The sequence below is a fragment of the Nematolebias whitei genome, chromosome 1 (assembly GCF_014905685.2).
Source record: "Nematolebias whitei isolate Nwh7 chromosome 1, NemWhi1, whole genome shotgun sequence".
Lineage (NCBI taxonomy): Eukaryota > Metazoa > Chordata > Actinopteri > Cyprinodontiformes > Rivulidae > Nematolebias > Nematolebias whitei.
In genome coordinates this window covers 79,283,591-79,300,246 of record NC_056498.1, presented here as the reverse complement: position 1 = coordinate 79,300,246, position 16,656 = coordinate 79,283,591, and the positions used below count along the sequence as shown (strand labels likewise).

At 41.9% G+C, this 16,656-nt stretch overlaps 1 protein-coding gene across 1 annotated transcript in view; it reads left to right on the top strand.

Moving 5' to 3' along the window:
- si:dkeyp-121d4.3 overlaps window positions 1-16,656 on the top strand; it is a 41,333-nt gene that overhangs the window by 7,033 nt on the left and 17,644 nt on the right. The window contains exons 4-10 of the mRNA XM_037698231.1: window positions 6,402-6,444; window positions 6,571-6,696; window positions 6,778-6,882; window positions 6,959-7,177; window positions 7,269-7,415; window positions 7,510-7,740; window positions 15,916-16,134. Of these exons, the coding sequence (XP_037554159.1) occupies window positions 6,402-6,444; window positions 6,571-6,696; window positions 6,778-6,882; window positions 6,959-7,177; window positions 7,269-7,415; window positions 7,510-7,740; window positions 15,916-16,134 (1,090 nt within the window). The remainder of the gene's footprint in view (window positions 1-6,401; window positions 6,445-6,570; window positions 6,697-6,777; window positions 6,883-6,958; window positions 7,178-7,268; window positions 7,416-7,509; window positions 7,741-15,915; window positions 16,135-16,656) is intronic.

Sequence of the window (16,656 nt, the reverse complement as noted above, 5' to 3'; positions counted from 1 at the left end):
CCAAAACCACAATCATAACAGATTAACAACAAATTCAAAATATACATTTTTTTTTTAATGTTACAAGAAGAAACCTTTTTAAATCAGGAGCATCATGAACAGTTTATCTCCTGATGCTGCTCAATAATCCAGGTAGATAAATCTAACCAGGTTAAGTCAGGTCAGGATTCGTCTTTGTTGAAACGTTTTGTATTTTATTCAGAAGACGTCTTCAGTCTGTGGAGGTGCAACAGACTCAGTCAAACAGCACTCATCAACCAGTTTCTGGTTGATGAGTGCTGTTTGATTCACAGTGCAGCCACTGTAAATTCCTGATAGGTGTGAAAATGACTTGGTAGACTGGGAAGCTGCTAAAAAGGATAGGTTTGGTGTTCTCCAGGACATTAAGTGGTTTAGAGCAGCAAGGTATGAAGTTGTCTTCACCTTAAAGAACATGGAGACATATCCAGCTTAGGGTGATAAATTTGCTGTGTTTCTTCTGTTAACCAGTAAAGCTCAAGCAGAAGCTCAAACAGCAAGGCTGTCCATGTCGTGAGAGAAACAAACTCCGTCCGACACACGCAGCACGACACTTTACACAGACCGGTTTATTCACTAGTGTCAGAACAGCCACGGTGCACTCAAGGGCAAAGGAACCATGAAATTCAGAAGGAAGCAAGCTGTCACCAAACCGAACCGAGCTCAGTAAACAAGCCAACAACACAACAACGAGGGCTTTCTAACAGCTTTGTTTATAAAGGTTATTAAAGGGTGAATGAATATACTTAATTAGAATCAGGCTTTTTAAAGAGCAAGTCATCCTTTTGTTATGTTTGCTGTGCATGTGTTCTGTTTAAATTTCAAGTGCACAGCTGTGTTTTTGGTTTTGTTATGCAGAAATTATTATTTTTTATTTTTTAGACATTTATTTTGTACAGTATACACACTGTTAATAAACATGCCTCTGTGACAATTGGGACAAAGCTTTGACTCAAATATATTTTTATTACTTTATGGAAAGAAAAAATATTGAAATCGTACCATTCTTTTTTTTCATTCATTCAACCTTTATTTAGACAGGTAAATCCCATTGAGCCTCGAGGACTCATTTACAAGACAGACCTGAAATCTGAATCTTAAAAATATTGAGATGTTATTTTTGATCCATATCGCCCAGCCCTAATCAGAGTCAGAGTCGGAGATTATTTATTGTCGTTCGCACCGCATGTGGTACATGTGTTGGAGCGAAATTATGTACACAGGGTCTCAGTTACATCCAACAATAAAATGTAAAAGAAAAGCAGTGATAACATCTAACATATGAACTAAGAAAAACATCAACTAAAATACACTAAGCACTAATAGACAACGCAATGTTTTTCTACGCAAAAACATTGCGTAGAAAAACAGCACGAACATGTGCATGAGTCTGTGAGCAGATGAGCACGCATGAACACATCAGCATGAAACAGATCAGCAGCAACATGAAACAGATCAGCAGCAACATGATGTGATTTTTTTTCACAGTGAATATTCTGGTTAGAGATTTAGAGATTCATGAGTCTAACAGCCTCAGGGTAGAAGCTGTTCCCCAGTCTAGTGGTTCTACACTTAATGCTCCTCAACCTCCTTCCTGAGGGAAGCAGGGCAAAAAGTGTGTGTGCTGGGTGAGTGGGGTCCTTCATGATGCAGGTGGTTCTGTAATGTTCTATAAGAACATCAGCAGCAGTGTTCCTGGCTTCCAGCAGGGTGTGCACCTCTGCATTCAGCCAAGGTTTTCTGTTTGGGTAGCTTTCAACATATCTGATAGTGGAGACGGTGTCAGTACATGTACTAATGTAACCCAGAACTGAGGATGCATATTGGTCCAGATCAAGAGATCCTCCATTTTCAGCAGCTTCTCTGAAAACCTGCCAGTCTGTTCTATCAAAACAATCTCACAGTATGGGGCCACTGTCCTGGATCCAACATTTAACTTTCTTTTGTACCGGTCTGGAGCGTCTCAGCGGGGGGAAGTAAGCATGTATCATTAAGATTGAGATGTGATCAGAGAATCCTAGGTGGGGCGGGGTTCGACTTTGTATGCATCTTTTATGTTTGTGTAAACACGGTCCAGCGTGTTGTTTCCACATGTTGGTTTGCCCACATGCTGCTAAAAGCTTGGAAGACAGTCCTTTAGATTCAGGTGATTAAAGTCTCAGGCTACCACGTAAAGAGCCTCAGGGTGTTTGTTCTGCAGAGAGCTTAAGATATCGTGGAGCTCCTGCAGGGCGTCATTAGCATTAGCATCCGGAGAAATGTAAACAACTGTTATGAAAGTTGCTGTGAACTCGTGGGGTAGATAATGTGGCCGACATTTCACTGTTATCCGCTCCAAAGCCTTTGAGCATGAGCTTTTTACAACAGATACAGTTCATGCACCAACTTTTACTCACGTAAATGCACACTCGGCCTTCCCATGATTTCCCCGTTAGATTGCTGCAGCGGTCCGCTCGGGAAAAAAGTCTGTCATCCAGCTGGAAGACTGTATCCGGCGTTTCACTTGTAATCCATGTTTCTGTGAGGCAAAGCACCGCACACTTCATCTCTTCTGACGCGCCCGCTCTCAGATGAAGCAAATCCATCTTGTTGTCCAACGAGCGGACGTTCGACAGAAAGAGAGACGGCATCAGGAGTTTTCCGTCTTTAGCGTTAGCTCGTAGCCTCACCATAACTCCCGCCCGGCATCCTCTCTTCTTAAGCCGGGAGCAGCACTTCCTCTTCTGCCCGTTGGAGCACCTCTGCTGCAGCTTCCAGGTAGATGACTTTTAAATCTGCGTTCTGCCGAGCATAGTTTTGAGTTCTTTGCTGATTTCTGCTGTATTTTGTGGCAAATCCACTCCTATTCTCATCAATTCGGTTCGGCTACAGTTCACACGCATAAATCGTGCGGAGTCAGGCACAGAGTCAATATCAAAACTTCTAAAAACTGGGATAGTACCGGGAGCCTGTGAAGCTGCAACTGCTCTGAGCGCGGCCATCTTGAACTTCATCCAGGTGTTAGTCTGATTCAGATATTAGTCTGGTCCAGGTGTTAGTCTTGTAGTGGCTAATACTACATGGAATACTTTTGAGATAATTAAATAAAACAGGTGACACCTCGGTTCTTATTGACAGCAAAATGGGGGTTTTATTTTGAAGCTAGCCCTCAGGCTGAACAGCTGAATACCTGGGACCTCAAAGACAGAACCCCTCCAGATGGGATGTTTTCAGAGCATTTATACATTTCTGAAATAGCACACGAACATAAGCTGTTATTGTCAAGTTTTCCAGAGCCTCTGATGTGTAGTGAGGCTGGGGGACAGCTTTCCTGTAGCTTCACTACTAATTAATTATTCTTAAAGCTAGTTCAAGCACAAAGAATATTAATTATTTAAAAACAACGGATTATTTCTTTTTCGAGTTAAATTAATGCCATGTGACCGAGATAACTGTGAGGATTGTTTAATCAGTGGCATGACACGCCATTTTTTCTTTGACCCATCAGAATAAATGCGGTCATTTATTTAACAGAATCAAAATTTAACATCAAAACATGTACACATTGATTTGCTGATCTGTTTCTGATTAATAAAAACTTGGCACGCTTTACTAACAAGACAACAGAACATTACTGATGGAGGCTGATTCACCTCTGAAGGCATCTAGATTACTGGCAAAATAGAAAAGTTTAAAGGAAGGAATGGAGAAGTTTAAAGAAAGATGGATAAAGGAAGATGTATGTTTGTTGACCAGAATTAGCACGCTTCTTTCAACACCAGCTCAAACCCCCGGTCCACTTAGTGCATTATAACTCGTGACGTCTCTTTACCTTTGCCGTGGATGGACAGCTCCAGTACAGATGTCCCTATGCACGCTACCTTTCAGCGTCTCCAGTCAGGGTGGCTGGTCATCGTCAGAAGTCGTGTGGTTTACTCCGTCCAACAGAACAAGCTTCCTTCGAAGTTGTAGGGCGTTACGCCTGGGTGAGTTCACAGCGAGGCGCTGTGACTCCAGCTGGGATGGACGGACCCTTGTCTCACGGTCAAATCCATCAGCTATTGATTAAATCTGAAAGTTCCTTAGGAACTCTCAGGAAGACTCCATAGTCCCAAGAAAGACTCAGGAAAACTGAGTAAGACTCCAGGAAGACTGAAGAAGACTCAGAAGACTGAATAGTCCCAGGAAGTGTTGACTTTTAAAAGAGTACTCACTTCCGGTCACTTGGTACTTCCTGATTGGTTGAAACAACCAGCAGGGGCGGTGTTTCAGTGATGTCAGGGGGTTATTAGGAGTCAAAAAGACAGCAGGAATGTTTACGAACGTTTAGTACAGACAGAGTAATATTATGAGAGATGAGAGGAAGCAGGTGCCAGTTGAAGTTATTTACTGTCTGCTAGGTTTAAAAACAAGACACTTCGTTCTAATAACTTGCTTTCTGACTTTTGACCGACATCCCTGACTTCTGACCGACATCACTACTCCTCATTCAGACAGAAGATCAAAATGCACAATTACTTTGTAAATAGACATTTAACTTGATTTCTGACTTCTAATGAGGTTTAAAAATCATTAATACTGTTTCACAGTTGATTTAAAATGAGTGGTTCACTTCAACATTTAGAAATGGTATGAACTAAACACACTTTGATTATCAAGATATTCTAAAATAGTAATGATAATGAAAAAGGAAGAGTGTTCTTTCAATTGATTAATTCAGGATACAATTAAATAGTCTTTTGATGAGCTAATTTGTATTTCTGGATTCAAATCAATGAAATAACAGTTCCTGTCCCATGAAGGTCTTCAGAGACAGATTGTTGTCAGAGGCCTAGTTCACTACAGATGCCCACAATGATTTTCCTGTAAGCACATTCTTCTCAGGTCAGCCTGACACAGGACATTTTTGAACACTTAGTTGATAAAACAGTTCTGATGGTCTTATATAAACATTTTGATCTTGCGCCCAGAAATTCTTGGTACTTTTAGATACAGATAAACAAATCATTCTCAGGTCAGCTTTAAACGCATCTCAAAACCTGTTTAAAAAAAGTTCTGTTGAACGTATTCTCTGCAGGTCATTGCAAGTTAAAAACACATATTTGCTTCGGCCTTGTTATAAAACAGATTGTCCAATTAATAAAGTTTCTTAAATCCTACAGTCTGACTCAAATGTTAGTCTGATCCAGGTGATAGTCTGACTCAGATGTTAGTCTGGTTTAGTTGTTAGTCTTCTTTTTAAATTTGTCTTGTCCACTTCATTCGGACTCAGTTGTTAGTCTGGTGTAGTTGTTAGTCTTCTTTTTAAATTTGTCTTGTCCACTTCATTCGGTCTCAGCTGTTAGTCTTATCCAGGTTTTTTTCATTCATTCAATCTTTAGTTATAGAGGTTAGTCTCATTGAGCCTCAAGGACTCATTTACAAGAGAGACCTGTGGAGTCACGTTAGGGTGCATTCACACCAGCTCTGTTGTCCTGAACTCTAGTTCATTTGCCTAGGAAGTCCGGTTCGTTTGGTGAGGTGTGAACGTGCCATCTAACTCTGTCACGGAACAAAAAGGCGAACTCTGGCCCACCTAAAAACCTAGGTCTTGGTTCGGTAGAAGAAAACTCTAGCACGGTTTGAATACAGTGCGAATGCAACCAGACCGGACACCGTTCCACAAGCAGGAAGTGGAGTACAGCGCAGGGCAAACAAACACGCATTTCTCTTACCTCGTATGGAGCCGTCAGCCGCCTTGTGTGAAAAACAATATTCTCCATGGTCTTCTGCCTCATCTTCCACTCATGCTGAGTCCATTGTTGGAAAAATAACAAAACAAAAATCCTAAAACCACTAAAATTTGACGCCACTCCGTTTTTGTTTCTATTTCCAGAAAAAGAAGTGTCTTCTTCAGAGGTTTTTGTCATTTCTTTCAGTAGTTCTTGGTGCAGCGCCACCACAGGCGAGTGGGGGAACAGGTTGGTTCGAACAGGTTGGCTCAACAGTGCAGTGTGAATGCAAACGCACCAGCTCAAATATAAACAAAATGTTATGAATATTGGTCCCCAACTGAACCGAGTATACCAGACTATCAGGTGTGAAAACAACCTTAGTCGGACCCAGGTGTTAGTCTGACTCAGATGTTAGTCTCATCCAGTTGTATGCCATTCTGACCAGGTGTTAGTCTGACTCGGGTATAAGTTTTGTCCAGATGTTAAACTGATCTCTGTGTTAGTCTGACCAAAATTTTAATATGGCTCAAATCTTGTCTTCTCCAAGTGTTAGCATGATTCAGATTTTAGGCTTGTCCAGATGTTAGTCGTCTTCACATGTTCATCTCCTGGTGTTTACCACTCATATTTTGACTTGCATGCTTTGACTGAATGTTTGAGTCTTAATGGGAGGTCTTTTTGTGTCCCTAGGCCTCCTCCTGGTAGATCCATGGGGATCATTTCCTTCATTGGGGTGAGGATTTTGTCCAAGATGTTCTCATGAGCCTCTGGGAGGCAGGAATACTAGTTTCTTGATAACGAATGTCATGTTTGAAAGATCTTTGGATCTTGTTAGTAATCTTCTGTTTCTGTTCTGTAGCCCTCGTTTGGCTACATCGAAAGGGAAGACCTTGAAAAGTTCACCTTCAGCTTCGATGTCTTCTTTGGAAACCCCAGTGCCATGACGCCTGGAGTCCGAGTCCACTTCACTGCCTGCAAAGAGAAGGTGAGTGGTTGTTGGTTCTGTCAGTAAACTCTTTGGTCCTGTTCAAGCCTTAGTAAAATCTCTGGTTCTTGATCTGGATAGGCTCGTTCTGTAGCTACAGATGTTAAAGTGGCTCCAGGTGGAACTGAGAATGTGGACCCGGACATCTTTGAAGCTGTAGTAAGTCAGCCCATCTCAGAGCCTCAGGTGAGTTCAGTCAGGTGTCTAGTTTGTTTAAATGAATTCCTGAGTCATACTTTACCCTGCCCTGGTTTTTGTTCAGCCTGGCGTGCGTCAGTACCCAGGCCAGGTGTACGTAACCATTGGACAGGTGTGGACCAATTTGCCGTTTGAAAGGAGGGATAGCACAGTGACGCTGCTGAAAAACGATCACGTCCTCATCAATTTGCTTACAGACATTGTGTCTGAGAAACGGAGAGCCACCAACATCAAACCCAAAATTCCTTCCACCTTCAGCTCGACTAACGAGACGCGAGAGAAGGTGGGTCAGCTCTGCCCACTTTACCTGTAAGTTTATAACCACACCAGTTTCTGTGCTTCAGTTAAGCTGTTTTTTGTTCTGATGGCTGCAGGGCGTCATTTCCAGCCTGAAAGAAAGCGAAGGCACCATCAAGTCCGATGAACATGGAGAGCTTCCGTTTGAAACCAGAGAGAACTTCAGTGACATTGGTTTTTCAGAAGAGGACATCAACGAGGAAGTGGAGTTCACTGTGATCACGGTGAGGACGCCATCGCTTCAGAGGTCATTTCCTGGTGTCTAACTCTGATAAAGGTCCTGAAAACGATTATATCTTTGTTTCTGCTGATACTCAGCTGAAGGCAGGGAAAGTAGCCGTCAGGATCAAGAGGGTGAAGGAGCCCTTGCTCCTGACGCTCTGCGGTTCCTCCAATGATGAGCCAGTGAGCAAAATCTTCAACAACGAAGAGGAATCCTTGTACACACCAAATAACAAGGTCAAACCTACAAATGAACTGGAACCCTACATGGTTCTGGACACAGAGTTGTACGAAGGAATTGTCAGCCAGCCCATCATCGAGCCCAAGGTAAGTCCACTGGTTCTGGTCTGTCTCCAAACGATTGTGCAGCATTCAACTGATGTGCAACATCAACACATAGATGTTCTGTGGTGAACATGTTGGTAATTGTAGACTGTTTAAACACTGATCACTGATGAAAATGTCTTACCAGCATCACAGACATGAAAATAGTTATGAAGTCATAATCAGCAGCAGCTGTCAATCAATTTGTAGAGCGAGATAACATACCGTAATTCTCAGACTACAGAACGTACCTGTCTCTAAGTTTGTTTGCATGTTCTCTCCGTGCTGCGTGGGTTTTCTCTGGGTACTCAGGTTTCCTCCTACAGACCAAAAACATGCATGTTAGGCTGATTGGTAACTAAATTGTCCCTAGGTGTGAGTGAGCAAGTGAATTGTTGATTGTCTTGTTTGTCTATGTGTCCCTGTGATGGACTGGAGACCTGTCCAGGGTGTCCCCCGCCTCTCGCACAGTGATAGCTGGGCATGGACACCAGTGATCCCCGCGGTCCAAAAAGGAAGAAGTGGGTAAAGATAGGGCTGGGTACCTTTCTAAAAACATCTGTATCGGTACCAGTGTCGGTACCTTCACTTCAGTGTCGGTTCCTGGACGGTTCTTTTTTGGGTACCAATTTTGTAATTACTATTAATTCTAACAAGAATAAAATTACGTTACACATTACATTACAAATTGTGAGTTTTATTTTTTTTAACTTTGGTATTTTTCTATTCCAAGCAGTTTTCTTACATAAAAACAAACAAATAATTTCCAGTTCAAAAGACCAGTTACAAACCAGTGACGTCAGTGTCTAATGCTCACTGCTACACACTGAGGACCTTTTTACTGAACAGTTTTCTTTAGAAACATCAACATGTCTGCTTTCTCTGGACACAAACAAGATGCTCCTGGCTGATGGTGTCTCCAGCAGTAGAAAATGTTCACTCTGAGGGTGTAGATGCTTGTTGCACACACAGATACCTGGTTGTCAGTTTGACATACTGTCCCTCACATCCCACCAGCAGGTCACTGGATTCACTGAGGTTAGGGTTGATGCAGACTTCTGCACCTCTGTGTCTCTGCCTGAATCTTCTCTGTGGTTCTCTGGGGTTTAGGGCTCTGATCATCTCCCTAACTGACATGAGAACAAAACATCAACAATAACATGGTTGTGTTCTTATTACTCAAAAAACATTATCTAGGCTGAGAGATAAAAGCTTAAATGGTCAACAAAATCCTTTACAGTTTACTTAACTCCAACATGCAGCTCCACTGTAGAAAAAGCAGCAATCTTTTAACAACAAAGTTTGTGACTGTCCTGTGCGCCCCCCCCCCCCCCCCCACCTCGCTTTTCTTTTGTTCTCCTCACATCAGGGTCAGAACCTCCTGTGAGGAGAACATGAACATAAACAGTGAACATTAGTGAACTGTTTAAGCAGCTGACTGGATGGATGAGCACATTTTTACAAGCTAATCTTCATCTGTTACTGTCAGTCTTTAGTTAGCTTCTGATTTTAGCTAGCTACATAGATACCCATAAAATAAATTTACACACTAATATCTTAAAAAGTTAGCATTACATGGATCATAGTTTAATCACCGCGATGTACGTGTTAAGCTGCAGTTATGCTAACAAATGTAAACTCACTAGCTGAAACACAGACACAGAGCCGTCCTCGGAGTTCTCTGATGAAGAGTCCGATCGTGGAGATAATGAATCAGGACGTTCAGGCTCTCACAGGCTGACTTTAATGGTGAGAGGAGGAGGGGGAGGCTGCTGTCCTCCTCCTCTCCTCGCAGAAAAACACGGAGCAACTTTCTGCTCGCGTGTTGTCGAAGCCGCTTGACAACACGCGCTGCACACGTGAACCCGTCTGTGGGCGTCACCAGCACCATAGACATACATTATACATAGATTAGGTACGGCAGCTCTATACAGCTCTGGGTGTAATCTGGGTGTAGTCTGTCATATGTCTGGTACTTTACCTGCCTGCGTGCTGAAACCACGTGACACGTTACAGCCAATTCCAAAACTTGACACCGAAAGAAGAGTGACGTTTCAATACATACACCGACCGATGCAGTTCGGTCGGTGCCATAAAAGAACCTCGGTTCGGTACTCAGCCCTAGGTAAAGATGATGGATGGATGGTTTTACTTGGCCTATCAACACAATTTCAAAACTAGTGTGTAGTTTAAAGTGTGCACTTTTGACAAATTAAAATGGAGCCTCTGAGAGGCTGTCTTTACAGCTAGAACAACTGAAAATGGTCATGTGACTATCATTTGCCGGCATGTCGATTGGCTCCAAAGGGGGTGGGTCGTCAGTCAGCGTAGGTGGCCTAGACAATTGGGAGGTGGAAAAATTACTGCCTGTTATTGTGCGTGTGTGACATCACATGTGCCGCAGTATGGCAGCACTGACGGGAGCTCTGCTTTGACTCTTTTTGTTTTTTTTGGTTCCTGTTGTTTTTGTTTTAACATTTCTTACACCTACATTGTACGCCCACACTACGGGTATGACTGCAACACACTTTTGGAGTTTTGTGTGTCGCTAACTTGCCATCGTACCATCGTGATTCAGTTCCCGGCCCCCTTCCAGTCTCGGGCTCAGGCCTGTCATGGCGGCCGTCTCCATGATTCTCCATCTGCCTGCACAGTCGGAACTCTACGGAACACTTTGGTTCTGCGGGGAAATCTTGGATGTTCTGTGTCTGTTGGACCCAGTTCTAGAGGACACTTATCGCCCATTGCCGCAGTCGTCATTATCATCATGCTGCTAACAGGATCACACTGCTAACAGAACCCATTCAGTTCAGTTTATTTGTATAGCACCAAGTCAACAGAAGTCACCTCAGGGCACTGAACAGAAACATTCATGTATATTAGGGCTTTAACAGACTACTTGAGTAATTGACAGGTCGATTCCCAGGGCATCTATCGAGTTTTTAAATTTCACGTCGAGTATTCGCAGTGACGTCATGTCACGTGATCCGCACCGGGCTACTAGAGAAGCTACCAAATGGATTCCTCCCAGCAGATGGATGGAGCAGAGCAGACCCAGTCTTGGCAAACAGGTAGAAATGCATCAATAGTATGGAAATATTTCACTAAAGATGAATCTTCAACTACCGTAAGGAAAGGTGGTCGTCTGCACCACTGTTTTTAGTTTCGTTTTTGATGTGCTGCATGTTTCTTTACTTTTGCAGCTTAATAATAATAACTAATAGTTTTGGTTTTCCTGTGACTTATTTGCAGTATGATAAATGGTAGGAGCATAATATACTCTCCCAATGTTTTGTTGGTCTTTTTTTTTTTTTTTGGTAAAGAATACATGACTTTTTTTGCGATTTTATTTTGTATTTATTTTTTCATCTTGAGATCCTATGACGTCATCAACTACTTGAGTTCTACTCGAGTTTTATTATGTTAATGTCGAGTTTAAAAATGATGTAGTCGTTCAACCCCTAATTTATATATGTATATATATATATATATATATATATATATATATATATATATATATAGTTAACTAAGGGTGTGAATCTCTGTCTGGTGATTCGATTCAATTCTGATTTTTGGTGTCACGATTCGATTAAAAATTGATGTTTCGATTCAGAAATGATTTTTCTATTGAAATAGTCATAAATTATGTTTAAATTATGTAACCGACAAGCTGAAAAGATTAAACAACAATGTAAACAAATATAACTTTTATTTAAAACAATAATTTTAGGTTATTTATTGTATCCCATCTTTTTGCATCGTTTTATATTTATACCAAAAATAAGAACCAATATAGGAGTTCATAAAATTTTGTAACTGAAATTACCAGTATTAGGTTAGCTTAGCTGCCTGGATTTTTCTGAAATAAATAAATAAATAAATTAAATAAATAAATAAATATCTAGAAACAAATAATTAATCCATCCATCATCTTTACCCACTTCTTCCTTTAGGAGTCAAAGGTATCACTGGTGCCCATGTCCAGCCATCACTGTGTAAGAGGCAGGGACACCTGGACAAGTCTCCAGTCCATCACTTCAGCCTACCATAGTGCATTAACCTTTAACTCAAAATAAAATAGACTTCACAAGATCCAGTCCCCCGGCACAAACAGAGTAATATTGTGTATGCTGTTCAGTGTCAGGAGGGCTGTGATCAGTCTTACATCGGGGAAACTAAACAGCCACTGGCCAAAAGGATGGACCAGCACAGAAGATCAACATCATCAGGCCAGGATTCTGCGGTCTACACTCATCTCCAGGCCAGCGGTCACTCTTTCAGGGATGAAGATGTTCACATCCTGGACAGAGAGGAACGATGGTTTGAGAGAGGAGTAAAGGAGGCCATCTTTGTGAAAAGAAATCGTCCATCATTAAACGGGGTGGAGGCCTCCGGGTTCAACTGTCCCCCTCTTACAATGCTGTGATTGCTAGTATCACTCAGCCCTGTGTGAATAGTAAAAAGCCATCAGTGTGCTAATGATCCATTGTTAGGCTGATGGTCCTTCTTGACCATGTGAGCAGCTGGTTTTGGTTGTCAGCAGCAAACTGGTTGATCCACTCTAAGAAGGTGCTATTTAAGAGACTGAGCTGAACACAGCACCTCAGACTGAGGAAGTCTCTCGGATGAGAGATGAAACGTTTCTACATTTTTTTTGCTTTGTTTTCTTGTTTTTTGAATGTCCAGAGGACCAGATTGAACTTTTTTGGATTTTTCTACCTGGATTATTGAGCATGTATCAGGATATAGACTTCACAGTTTTCTTTTACCATATTGCACTAACATTTTCAAACTTAACCTAATCTGAAATATACAGACTTTAGTCTTTAACCATACAGGTCCTTCTCAAAAAATTTGCATATTGTGATAAAGGTCATTATTTTCCATAATGTAATGATAAAAATGAAACTTTCATATATTTCAGATTCATTGCACACCAACTGAAATATTTCAGGTCTTTAATTGTTTTAATACTGATGATTATGGCATACAGCTCATGAAAACCCAAAATGCCTGTCTCAAAAAATTAACATATTTCATCCCACCAATGAAAGACAAGTGTTTTTAATACAAAAAACGCCAACCTTCAAATCATGTTCAGTTATTCACTCAATATTTGGTCGGGAATCCTTTTGCATGAATGACTGCTTCAATGCGGCGTGGCATGGAGGCAATCAGCCTGTGGCACTGCTGAGGTGTTATGGAGGCCCAGGATGCTTCGATAGCGGCCTTAAGCTCGTCCAGAGTGTTGGTTCTTGCGTCTCTCAACTTTCTCTTCACAATATCCCACAGGTTCTCTATGGGGTTCAGGTCAGGAGAGTTGGCAGGCCAATTGAGCACAGTAATACCATTAAAGTCATTAAACCATTTTACCAGTGGTTTTGGCACTGTGAGCAGGTGCCAGGTCGTGCTGAAAAATGAAATCTTCATCTCCATAAAGCTTTTCAGCAGATGGAAAGTGCTCCACAATCTCCAGATAGCTATCTGCTTGGACCCTGCCCTTGATAAAACACAGTGGACCAACACCAGCAGATGACATGGCACCCCAGACCATCACTGACTGTGGGTGCTTCACACTGGACTTCTGGCATTTTGGCATTTCCTTCTCCCCAGTCTTCCTCCAGACTCTGGCACCTTGATTTCCGAATGACATGCAAAATTTGCTTTCATCCGAAAAAAGTACTTTGGACCACTCAGCCACAGTCCAGTGCTGCTTCTCTGTAGCCCAGGTCAGGCGCTTCTGCCGCTGTTTCTGGTTTAAAAGTGGCTTGACCTGGGGAATGCGGCACCTGTAGCCCATTTCCTGCACACGCCTGTGCACGGTGGCTCTGGATGTTTCTACTCCAGACTCAGTCCACTGCTTCCGCAGGTCCCCCAAGGTCTGGAATCGGCCCTTCTCCACAATCCTCCTCAGGGTCCGGTCACCTCTTCTCGTTGTGCAGCGTTTTCTGCCACACTTTTCCCTTCCCACAGACTTCGCACGAAGGTGCCTTGATACAGCACTCTGGGAACAGCCTATTCGTTCAGCAATTTCTTTCTGTGTCTTACCCTCTTGCTTGAGGGTGTCGATGATGGCCTTCTGGACAGCAGTCAGGTCGGCAGTCTTACCCATGATTGCGGTTTTGAGTAATTAACAAGGCTGGGAGTTTTTAAAAACCTCAGGAATCTTTTGCAGGTGTTTAGAGTTACGTCGTTGATTCAGATGGTTAGGTTAATAGCTTGTTTAGAGAACCTTTTCATGATATGCTAATTTTTTGGGACAGGCATTTTGGGTTTTCATGAGCTGTATGCCATAATCATCAGTATTAAAACAATTAAAGACCTGAAATATTTCAGTTGGTGTGCAATGAATCTGAAATATATGAAAGTTTCATTTTTATCATTACATTATGGAAAATAATGACCATTATCAAAATATGCTAATTTTTTGAGAAGGACCTGTACTGATTCATATTTGGTAAATCTTTAACAAAATTTCAAAACCTGTGCAAGTCTGCACAGAAACTTTTCTGAACTGTACTTTATAAACCATTAACTGTATCATTTAGAACTGGCTCCAGGTGATTTGTCTCATCTGGCCTCTTCAACCTGTTAAAAAGACAAATTACATTGTTTGTTGTACAACTTGTCTGTATAAGTTTTAGTATAATATGAGAAAAAACAGTTACCTTTGGGGTGCAGCTGCATCAGAGCTTCTCCCACTATATTTTTGTTTCATTTTGGAATTGTGGCGCAGGTTTATCAGTAAAAAGCAACATGAAGGAGTAACGTACATTGGGTCCAAACCTAACCCCTCACCTATGACTGAGCTGTTTGCTCTTGAATCCTTTGTGATATAGCAGGAGATGGCGAGTGAAATCTTCACAGCCTTTGGGGAAGCCTGGAAGTTTGTTGCAGAGTTTGCTGGTTGACTGCTTCGCTTTCATCTTCTGCGCATTTTGTCGTATTTCCAAAATACTGTAGCACAATTTTATTTACGCTTCTTATAAACAACCATGCTCTTGTTAAGCTCTGTCTTCTCCCGGAACATTGTAGGATCTGAAATGATTTTTAAAGACGAAGGTGCAAGTTGAATCGTGCTGTCCCCCTCCTCCATGCTAGCAGACTCCATTCAGAGAAAGGGAGCTGGCTAACTAGCTTGCTGTATGGTGGCCTACACAGCCAAAATTCTTCGGTGGCTGAGTGGACACATAATGCGATATGCAGTACACTCAAGAGTAGGAGCGGGGAAAATTTTTTTTAAACACATGTTAAAATCGATTTATGGGCCTTTAGAATTGATTCAGAATTGCCAGGACTAGGAATCTAGATTCTTAAATAAAAAATGTTTTTTCTGCACCCCTAGGAGCTGACTGCTTTTTGAATTTAACTTCACTAACACTTTAACCACACTGCTAATGGCACCATGCTGCTAAAAGAACTTCACTGATAGCATAACCTCACTGATAACAGAACCATGGTGCTAATGGGACCATGTTGCTAAGAGAACCTCACTGCTAACAGAACCACTTTTCTAATAGGACTATGCTGCTGTAGATGTATTTCTTTTTCACTTTTGGCACCTTGTATTTTTTGTTGCATGCTTTGCTATTTCTTGTTGTTTATTTGGCAATTCGAGACATTTTTTCTTGTCCACCATTTCATTGCATTGTTGTAGGGGTGTACCGATTTATCGGCCCCAATTTCCTTAATTTTGGGAAATCGGAAATCGGCACGAGAAACTAATTTTACCGATTTAAAAAAAATTATTTTTTTTCAACAATTGTCTGAATTTCATTTATATTTCAGAGTACTACCTTGTGGCCAGTTAAAACAATTTTGTATTGATTCTAGGATATTGTTCAAGGGTATGTTTTTCAATAAAATAAGATTGGAAAATTGAAGGTGCATTGTGACCTTATAACACCTGACAGTGTTGCTTATAAAACAAAATCGGAATCGGCCGGTCAGACTTTTTAGAAATTGATGATCGGCCAGAAAACTGCAATCGGTGCACCCCTACATTGTTGACCCTGTGTTGATCTGAATATGACAATTAACCTAAACCGTATTGAGAAGGTAGATGTGTCCTTATGACCCATGTCCATCTGGTCAGGATGTTGTGCTTTCTGATCTGAGAGGTTCTAGTTAGACCCTAACATTTCCAGACCTGTACGTCTTCTTCTTTTTTTTCTCCAGGGTAGTGTCCCTGGTTATCCGGGTCAGATCCACGCCAACATTGGCCCCCTTAAGACTAATGTGACATTTGACCGCCGGGACTGCAACGTGACGCTGCTGAAGAACGACCATGTCCTCATCAACTTGTTGATTAACTCGATGAACAACAAACGCCGAGCAGCCAACATCAGACCTAAAGTCCCGTTCACCTTCAGCTACACCAAGGAGACCCGAGAACTGGTACCACCACACACCTGATGTGATTTTTCACAGTATGAGACCTGATCAGTTTCTCCGGTCAATAGTCTGTAGGCAGGAATGGACCCTTTTTTTCTTTTCACTCTGATGAGTGCTCTGAATGCAGTTAGCCTTTAAAGATTCCTCTGAAGCTGCCAGTTTCAAGAATTCTTTTAAACACTGCCAGCCTCTAAGGATTATTTTAGGATTCCATTGCCAAGTGCCAGCCTACAGAGTTCCATTGATTAGTGCGAGCCTCTGTGGAGTCCTCCAAAAATTTCTTTGACTGGTGTCAGCCTCCGTAGATTCCTTAAGGAGTCCTTTGACCGGTGCCAGCCTCCAAGGATTCCTTAAGGATTCCTTTGACCGGTGTCAGCCTCCAAGGATTCCTTAAGGATTCCTTTGACAGGTGCTAGCCTCTGAGGTTTCCTCTAAGGGTTCCTTTGACTAGTACCAGCCTCTGAAGTTCCTTCCATGGATTCCTTTGACTGCTGACAGCCTCTGAGGATTCCTCCAAGTATTCCT